The sequence below is a fragment of the Chelon labrosus genome (assembly GCF_963514085.1).
Source record: "Chelon labrosus genome assembly, chromosome: 13".
Lineage (NCBI taxonomy): Eukaryota > Metazoa > Chordata > Actinopteri > Mugiliformes > Mugilidae > Chelon > Chelon labrosus.
In genome coordinates this window covers 15,297,897-15,308,259 of record NC_140346.1, presented here as the reverse complement: position 1 = coordinate 15,308,259, position 10,363 = coordinate 15,297,897, and the positions used below count along the sequence as shown (strand labels likewise).

The following is a 10,363-nucleotide window of genomic DNA, read 5'->3' as shown; positions in this document are numbered from 1 at the left end:
CCCCCCTCCACTACAGGTAAGTACCCAGTCGTTAAGGGAAATTAGCTGCACCAGTTTCTGGTTATTAGCATTACAAGCAAGTTTTTTCAGGAGGAGTTCCTATTTAAACCTCAGATTTCCCACCAGTCCACCAGAACTGAAGAAGCTACTCGGATGAGTGGTGAAACGTCTTCTGAACAAACTCTACAAGTCCAGTTGCCTTTTTTAAACCTTTTTTGGAAATATGTTTTCTAGAAAAACAGTTGAAAGCATTATCGTTTATATTGCATTTACTAATTATATAATTTAGACATATTTTCTCTATTTTAAATGTTTATTATTATGTTCATAGTAGCCTTCAAACAATTTCAGTTAGAAGGCTAAAGCAGGTTGACTGATAATTAGACACACTAATACAAAATGATTAGTTTAACAATAAAACAACTAGAAATTGAATTTTTAATCCTCGATCTAGTTCTTGTCTTCTTTTTCTTTCTTTCTTTAAAAAAAAAAAAATAAATAATAATAATTGTTTGTTTTTTTATTTTGAACTTATCATGTCAACACTTCCGGTAGGAAATTGGCATTCCCTGACTAACTTGTGGCATGTTGTGCTGGAGCAGATCGAAGCAGGGCTGTCGAACCCCCTCCTCTCCTCCTCTCCTCCTCCTCCTCCTCCTCTTCATTCCTCCTCCTCCTCCTCCCTTCCTCCTCCTCTTCCCAACATCAGCACCAGTGGTTTATGGAGGAAAGCCAGCGGCGGACTGTGCTGCTATGCAGAATTTACTGTGGTCCGTGCTTGGGCAAAGCTTCATATGGCAACAGTCCCGCACCGCAAATCAACTCTTTCTAGGCCAATTTTCTAGACAGCACGGGTGGAATTCAGGTGTGTACGTTTAATAAAATAATGTCTGATGTGAAAAGGGAAGTTCCAGTTAAGACAAACAGCATCTTCTGGTCTCTAATGGGCTTTTTCTTTTTTTAAACCACTGCTTTACTCTCCTTGTTTACTTGCCGTACTTAAGGAAATACTCAGCACCACACATCATAAATGTGGCTGTAATGGGCTGGGTAGCTTGAGTGTTTAAATCCTTTGTGTTGTTTCTTTCTTTGATCTGCTCATATCGATTTCCCTCATCATTGAATGGTGCATTAGCGTCAGCCCTTATTTCCCAGGGCAGCTGCAACACTCCACTGTGACCCGTGCGTGATGGTGGTGGGGATGGTGGGGGTGGGAGGGTGCACATAGTGATGAATGGGGATTCCCCCTGAATGAAACTGAGCTCTCAGTGTGATGTCATGCTATTGACTGATGTAGAAATATTCCACCACTTGCGTAAATATAAGTGATTGGAAACTCGCTTTTCACGCTTTTCAGCTCTTGATGTGCATCTGTGCAAATGTGGAAAGGAAAGGAGGCAAGGAGACAAGCAGGAGGCTGTTGGTTTTACAGCTCCTCGGCCCCCGATGAAGACGTGAATGCTGCTGAGCATCAGGATAATTTCTCTATCAGGGCTCAGGCTGTTTCAGATGTAATAACTGTGGTTAGAGCTCCACCTTGTGGTAGGGTCCTACACCTGCAAGCGTACCTTCATTTGCAGCTGTATTTTCTCTCGCTGTCAAAAAACATTTTGGAAACAGCTCAACCTTCAGTTATCAACTAGGGAAATTAATTCAGTTCAATTCAGTTTACAATATTGTCTCAAGACGCTTTGCAACATCCGGTCTGGAACCCGGCCTGAAACCCCCAGAGCACGCCTGAAGGCGACAGTGGCAAGGAAAAACTCCCAGCTCATATGGAGGGACCCATCTGCCTAAGGCTGGACGGGTAGAGACAGAGAAGAGCAGAGAACAGCAGGAGGAACGAGATAAACATATCTGTCATAGATACAGACATGTGACTAAAGTGAACATGTAGAATCCTATGATGATACAAATACAACATACAGCTGATGATGTTACATGACGGTCTGAGAATATAAGAGGAATCATAGGCAGGTTGGAGAATTGTTCACTGAGGTAGGAGTGGATAACTGCAAGAGGCCATGAAGACTGGGCAGGTTGATGGGACTACGACAACAGATGTAGTACGGAGCTCCACAGGAAACACACGACTCCAGGACAGAGATGTAGGAGGAGGGGAGGGGGGAGAGGGACACGCTGCAGTTGACATGCAGTAATGGGACAGAACTGCATGACTAGTAATAGATAATAAATTAGAGGACAAGAGCTCGGTGCCGGAGAAAAGAAAGTGGAGGATGGGAGCTTGGTGCGAGAGAGAAGAAAGTGGAAGACAAGTGCTCAGTGCATTGTCCCCCAGCAGCCTAGGCCTATTGCAGCATAACTAAGGGATGGTTCAGTCCAGCCCTAATTATAAGCTTCAGACCCAGCTTCAAACAATTTCTGGGTCTGTTATAAAGCATATACATCATATAAATCAATCAGACATGGACAGGTTATTGACAGATGAGTTTTTAATATGTGACAAAGAATTCCAAAACAATATAACAACCCAAAACCGTAGCTTTATGAAAATAGTTTGACATTTTGGAATACAAATTTAACACAGCCATTCGTTTCTTCTCTTTTGAGGAGCTGCGACTCTTGTGCCTTGAATTTAGAAATGCCACCAAAAGCTACAGTTTAATGGAGCATAATGGAAGTTAACAAGGGGAGACAGCTGCCCAGCATTAAAATGTGCCTGCTGATCTTTGGACAGAGTTCGGCTCGTTGTCACCTCCCGTTTCCGATCTTGGTGCTAAGTATCTACTATGTTCAGCTGCGCATACTGTAAATGCCAAACGCGTTGTATCAAACATCTCATCAGCTGCTTGCAATGAAGTAAATGAATATGACTTTAAACATGGGGTTGATTTAATTTAATTTGACGTAAATTAGCATAGCTACATCTTTAGGTCTTACTAAACAATGCAGTATGATACATATATAAAAGTTTAAATAAATTCCCAAACAGATCCATAAAGATCCTTTCCAAGAGAAAGTTTTTTTTATGAAGTGATTAATAATAAACTGGATAATTTTATTGGATACTGTCTTTCACACATCTGGGAGAGGAGTCTCACATCCCGTATAGAAGTCAGGGCAGGAAGCTGTTGTTGTGGTGGAGGTTAAAGGTAAAATTCAGATTTGCGCTATAGCAAATTTGCTCTTCTTTCCGTCCCTTCTCCGTCTCAGCGGGTCAAAACATGCCTTTATACTTGTTCCTGTCCTCCTGGTTCTTCTCCTCCATGCGCATGTTGAGCACAGCCAGTTCCCTCTTGACGGCCTTCTTCATGCCGGGGTCCAAATCCAGCACCCGGCTGAAGTCCTGCCGAGCCTCCGCCTCGTTCCACACCTCCATGTGGGCCTTCCCTCGCAGGTAGAAGGCCTTGCACGCACCTGGAGGACAAACGCAAACGCTCATGCATGCTTGACAGCGGCCATTCACATGAATGACATCTGCAGCTTGATGGATAGTAAAGTATTTGCAGCAGGGAGTTAGTTTTAACAGTTCTTTACAGCTTTACAGTCACATGTGCGTCTATGAACGGCGCATGCTGAAGTGCAGGCACCAGACCTTTTATAGGATCAGACTTTACTAGGCACATGAAACATACATTTACAGCTGCCATAAAAAAAACTGCACACATAGACTCGCACTGTAAAAACATGCCCGACGTATAAAAGGCTGAATAATATGCTGACACAGCGTGACAGTCTCTATCGTTCATAAATCAGACGGCTGGGACGTGGCAAAAATACCCCTTCTCCTTTTACGTACAGTAAGCCCTCGCTACGTCGGTCTTTGCCAGCGACAAACCTGGGTGCTGGTTGATAATGTCACTCGTGTGCTCGATGACCTCATAGTACTCCTCCATGCGGAGTAAACACTGGCAGTAGTTAAGCGTCAAAGTGTTGGCCATCTTCTCCAGCTTCATCCACGGGACCTCCCATGCTTTCTCCTGTGGAGGAAAGTAGTGAGGTATCACACAGATTGTTTTACACAAGCAAACAGAAAAAACAAATCCACCTTGCCGTGTGTAATCACCCTCGTCTGAACGTTCTTGATGCAGATGATGGCCTCCTTGTACTTAAGCGTGGCCTCTTGGTAGCGTCCCTGCTTGTACAGTTTGTTTCCCTGGCCGTGCAGCACAGGAACGGCCTTCAGCCTCTCCTCGTCGCTCAGGGCCCATGACTCCCTGTTGTACTCACTGGGCTGCTGCACCTGTCGGTCACACACATACACACACACACATTTGCTTTACAGTTATCTGGTCATCTGCATTAAATTGTCTTCATATGCTAAAACCCGTACTAAAGCAGATTCATTTAAAAATGTAGGATGGTCTCGCTGCTCTGTCTCACCTTGATCAGCTCCAGGACGAAGTAGAGTGGCTTCGGCTCCTTCATGAGCTCATCCAGGTCGTCGTAGCCGAGGCTGTGGTAGGCAAACATGTTGGCCATGCCGCACGTATGGATGTGCCAGTCCACCGGGTCTTTGCCCTCGGCAATGCGTCGCATACTCTTGGACACAAGTGGATAAACGCCAGTGTGCTGCAGAGGAAAGGTACGCTTGAGACTTAAGGTGACCGAGCTTCTAATTGTGCAACAGTGGCCGACCGGCTCACCTCTACGGCCTCTCTCCTAACCTGTGACTTAAGTTGTACTCACCTGACGAGTTTAGCATCATTCTGAGGCTGAGGAACAGCTCTAGAGAAGGGATTTGGTTTTCTATTCAAGATGGTGGCATTAAAACTCAGGAAAAGCTATTAAATTAAGATAAAGTAAGGTAATTTAATCCTGTATTTATCCCACAGTGAGGAACCTTCCAGTTCGTGGAACATAAAGACAATCATTTTTACTTAATTGTACATTAGGGTTTAACCTGAATGCATCTTTGGGTTGTTTAACACTCCCTCCAGTCTCTTTCCTCAGTTTAGTGAGTGGAGGCAGCCCCCAACTGGACGGGACTGATAGTGCACCGTGCAGCCATGTTGTTCAGAGTGAATAAACGCTCTAAGTCCCGTCAAATCTAATCAGAGTGGAGGGGAGTCAGTAGTGCTGACTCAGCAGGAGCCAGAGCCGATTAGGGAAAAGTGAGGCTGCTGTGGATTAATGACAGTATGCCTCGACCCATCTGTCTCTGACAGTTGTGCAACACGCATAAACATAAACTCGGGTCAACATATATTCAGAAATACCATGTTTGCCGTTTTAATGCCTGTTTATGGTATAGATAACGCACTGTTTATGTCATATATCTGAGGGACAACTGATCTAATTATAGGGAGATTTCAGACAAAATCTAATGTTCATAAAAACTAAACATTATTCAATTATTCATATTTCACAAACGCTTGTCCTCTAGGGGGTCGCAGGAGGCTGGAGCCTATCCCAGCTGTCAACTAAACATTATTCACTAAACAAATATGTGAATTAAAGATGAAATTAAACTGAAAGTGAATCTGTGTTTTGACTACATTAATAGTTAATACTAACAATTCTTCAGGGAAGCGCCTGATTCGGTTTGAAAATCTTTTGAAAACCCACTCTGCTGTGTGATCGGTGTGATGCATCTTTTGTTTCAGTTATCCAGCTACTTCTGTGTTTCCATTTCATGAACTCACTCATTCAAAAGACAGAAGATGGGTGCGTCATATGCAGATCAGTCTCATTGTGCGGTTTTGTCTGTTTGTTATTGAAAACATCCACATTTACAACGTAATGTCATTCAGTCCAAGGTTCACAGTCACACCATCCACAGACGAACTAACAGGACATAACTCAAGAAAACTAATAAAAACAAAACTTTTTTTTTTTTGGCACTTACAATGGTGTCACACCAGAACTCCGCCACCTCACCGAATCTCATGGAGGACAGCAGGGCTTCCCAGATGTCCAGTTTGAACATGTTGCCGATCACTATCTCCATGGGTGTCCCCACCACTTTGCTGTCATCTATGACCGTACGGTCGTCATCGCACAGCTGGGTGCGGAAGTGGAACGTCACCTGGAACCACAGGAGAAAGGAAGAAGAGTGGCGAGGGGACAAGAATGTGAGTCTATACAGTTATGAACAAAGTCAGGAAGAGTAGTCTGAATTGCAAACACGTCAGCTTTAACAATGGACAATGACTCTTCAACGCAAGGCAGCTTCAGTGACAAGAGCCAAATGGGTGAAGCGTGAAATAAAGTTTATCAGAAAAAGACCACTAAATGCAAGTGAACATCAGTCACAGGAAAAATGTAGATTTCACACAGGTGACTTACTCAAGTTATGAGGGGTTTCATGAACACATGATGATGTGAGATACCTTTAGTTACACAACAGGAATCTAAATTCTAAACAGTGGCGATCCTAAGTTATGGGGCAAAGAAGTACCTGTGTTATCCAACTAGTCCAAACTAGTGACATCTATCAGTCAATGCACCATTGGGCCTTTAAAGGTTTAAATTGTTTTTGTTTTTTTTGTAGTCTTCTGGGGGACAACCTTTCAATTTTTTTTATACAGGGTCTCAAATGATTGCTTGGTTTGCCTGTCCTGATGGTGCATCCCTGACACTAACAGCATAAAAAATAGATACACTGAAGAACAGCTTGCATGCACACAGCTGGCATTAAGTGCACAACTACGCTTTTCTAATTCAGCAAGCCTCTTAAAAAATAATATGTTAAAACAGTGTTCTTTAGACTTATTTGGTCAAACCTGATGCAATTGGTTCGAATCGTTGGAAATATTGCTCTCATTAAAGGAGAGCTACAGTTTTTTACAACCTGGACCTTATTTCTAGCATAAAATACGATCGTTTACTCACCCATATAACTTTTGTGTCATTTGCACTCGTTCAGGAGATATTTAGATCAGCGTATATCCATATAGCGGGAGTGACTGGGGCACCGCAACGCAGCCTCTAAATAACGCATTATCTGCCGCGAAACTCGTTCATTTCACCAATATTTTGTTATCGTACGCTAGTGCTATTCCCTGTTGAGTCCGGAGTTACCTGTTATCATCATCCGGGGTCTGTAGATTGACTTACAGACCCCGGATGATGTCTTCTGACCTGGATGATATCGTCTCTGAGCGGCACGAAAATTATAAAAATATTCAGCCATGTTGCAAAAAACTCTTAGCATTAGCGTATGATAACAAAATATTGGTGAGTTTTGCAGAAGATAATGCGTTATTTAGAGGCTGCGTTGCGGTGCCCCAGTCACTCCCACTATATGGATATACGCTGATCTAATTATCTCCTGTTATATGGGTGAGTAAACGATCGTATTTTATGCTAGAAATAAGGTCCAGGTTGTAAGAAACAGTAGTTTCCCTTTAATAGGATATTGTCCTCCCTCAGCTTCTACTGACTGCCATCGGGAATTGCAACAGTCTGCCTCCACTCGTGCATCTTGCTGAACTGCAGTGGTTTTAAAAATGGCACTGCATGTTAAGCAGAAAAGATAATGTGAACTTATTAAAGTCCGTACCGTGTTTTTTAAACTTGTCACACCATCTTGGTTGTTGCCCGTTGACTCTCAATCTAATTCATATTCACAAACACCTTCAAGGAGACACAACACACAGGTCTCGAACTTAATATGCAAACGGCCGCTCTGACCTTTTCGTAGGAAAAGATAAGGCCAACCTGGCCTGTTTGAAATAAGGATTAGTCACAGACAGGTTTGTCTCTGCCTGGTCATATGACGCTCACGTGTTTAACTTACATTAGCACATCTGATTAGATTATTAGAACTACGTTTCTTTTGTCCAAAACGGGGCCTAATTTAGCAAGTAGTTATCAGAAATGTAATTAAAGAAGTTTCTTGTAAGTCAGCGTTTGAATGTAAAGACACATATGCCGCATGAGAGACCAAACAGAAATTACCTTCGTCCCAGTGATGAATTTTGGGATGTCTCCGGTTCCTCCATGCAGGATGGTTTTCTTGATTCCCTCTGACCCCAGCAGCAGCGTATCTTGCACATCCGACATCTTTTTGCTTTTTGGACTTAATCACCTTTTACTGCTGAGCCTATATGTTACGAGTCTGTGTGATGAGAGGGGCGCAGCACGTGTAAAAGTGTGTGTACGACTCGGAGGTGTTGACTCTGGTGGATTAGTTTGGACAGAGATAATGAGATTAGAAACTTCTCCCCCTCTCCTTATGTTTCATCATCTCTCCGTCGCTCCGTGTATTAGTGCGGCTCATCAGCACTTTCTCTGAACGCGCAGGAAACCTCCAGAAGGGTGGAGCAGCCAGAGTCAGAATGAAAGGAGAATGAACTGGAACGAGATTTAGCAAAGCTACCATCAGTCTTATGTGGAAGGTTTTTATTTCGCTGTGCGTACATGTCAGTGCTGGCGAAGAGTCCAAGTCTGTTGAACAGACAACAAGAACAGTGTGTGTGTGTGTGTGTGTGTGCGTGTGCATGCGTGTGTGTGTTTTAGAGACAAAACAAACACTAATAGGTCTGCGCGAATAGGACGTGGTTTCCATTCCAGAGGAAATTTCCAGGATTTATGTGGATGTGGGGATCTGAACAATGCAGAGAATACAGAGAAACGGTGGAGCAGACGATTACTACATGGACTCCTTGACCCTTGTCTGTTAAACATCTGTCTCCCATCTGGGCAGTGCGCATGCATCTGTGTGAGGCTCCTGTAATGTTTGCTAACAAAGTCTGCAAGCAGTTTGAGGGGGCAATTATTCTCAAACATTACCCCGTGCTAATGCCCTATTCCATGCTAATTGCACAAATAGAAAACCCCATAACTGCACCTTGGCAATGCTCGCAAATTGTATAACTTTACAGCTTTGCGTTTCCTCCGTGGAACAACACAGAGGAATGAGTATTGCACCATGAATTATCAGGCACGGCCGCTGCCTTATCTCTATTCAAACAGGACCTCTATATTCTATGGAAAGTGCTGCAACATACTATCAGGTTTGACTTTTTTTCCACCACTGATGTGACAAACAGTGCTGGCCAACAGTTCGGTATGTACTTGGCAGGTCACCAAGGCAAAGGCAGACTTTACACCCTCTTGTGGAAGGGGGCGGCAGGGCAGTGGGCCCTCTGCATGATGATCACACTGAACCTGACTGGAAAGCGTTCCTATCTTATGCAGCCCTTTGAGACATTTACATTCGTACAAATATGCTTCATTTAACTGGACTTGTGACGCAGGCCGCAGTAATTCGACACCTACACAAGCGACGTGATTTCTTAATCATGTAGAAACCAGTAAACTGTTCATCCATCTTCTGCACGCTCCAGTCTTCGCTTGTGGTTACTCTGAAAATCTGAAAATGCCACATGGGCATATGGCAGGGTGCCTTTCTTGGATGACAGGTTTGGGTTGCTATAGTTACAGCCTTTTACGCCGTCACATCTCTGAAATAAATAAATAAATAAATAAATAAAAGCTATACAACGTTTATTGCCCATGTCTTTAATTCTAAACAAGGGGGGAAAAAAAGTTACGTGTGTCCTCACTTCTGGTCATTTCTCTCCTACCAGCGAGCGGAGGGAGGACAGCAATCCATCTGACCTGTTGGAGAGGTAATATTATGACAGCGTGGTGTGTTGTAACGGCTTTGTGTCGGGGTGACTCATATTCCTTGCGTCACACCGCCCACGCCTTTCTCTACTGCTCTGCCTATGCGTGTCAAGATGCATCCGAGCTCGCGTGCGCCTACGTGCATGCACATCTAAATTTACTGCATGTACATTGTACCGTGGGAAATTGAATGTGCCAGTTTGCTGAGCCGCATGCACACGTATCTGCGAGAACAGGTTCTGCTGCAAGTGTCCCTTGCCAACAGGGGGTAGAACCCGGTCTCCATCATATTTGGTCCTTCTGGAAACCCACTGCTGATGCACTAGTTCCACCTCAAGCAAGTAATACTCTATTTCTGGAAAGTACAGTCATGGATTTCCTGGGGAGGAGCCATTCCCCGTGTAAAAGCCATTCATTCATATACATAACACTCGGGGGGAGGGTTGCTTCCATGACGCACAGCGTATACGCACATAGCATAATGTTTATGGATGTGTAAACCTTTTGTGCTTCTGCTGTGGGAACGAGGCTCAAAGAGAAAGACACAGAGAGAGAATCTATCTTCCCCTGTCAGATTGACATGTAGAGCTGACCCAGCAGATGCAAAGGGAAGGGAAGGGAAGGGAACAGCTAGTTAGAGCAGTTTGGGGGTCAATGTGCAACACTTGGAGACTTCACACACTCACGCACACACACACTTCCTCCGTTTGGAGGATGTAAAAATGGAAATGGTAAAAGCAAAACACAAGATGATACACTGTCATACAGTAAACTGTACTACTTCACAACAATATCTACAGAAGAATCCAGTAAGATAAAAATATAA

General features: G+C 43.7%; 1 protein-coding gene across 1 annotated transcript; it reads right to left on the bottom strand.

Moving 5' to 3' along the window:
* Positions 1 to 3,178: 3,178 nt before the first annotated feature.
* On the bottom strand, positions 3,179 to 8,157 carry aipl1 (aryl hydrocarbon receptor interacting protein-like 1; the record flags this gene model as incomplete). Its single annotated transcript, XM_084558536.1, has 6 exons — positions 7,864 to 8,157; positions 5,810 to 5,989; positions 4,345 to 4,533; positions 4,028 to 4,204; positions 3,800 to 3,941; positions 3,179 to 3,378 (listed from the first exon to the last, which is right to left on the bottom strand). The coding sequence occupies exons 1-6, from the start codon at positions 7,966 to 7,968 to the stop codon at positions 3,179 to 3,181; spliced, it is 993 nt and encodes a 330-aa protein (XP_084414662.1). The 5' UTR covers positions 7,969 to 8,157.
* Positions 8,158 to 10,363: the final 2,206 nt, after the last annotated feature.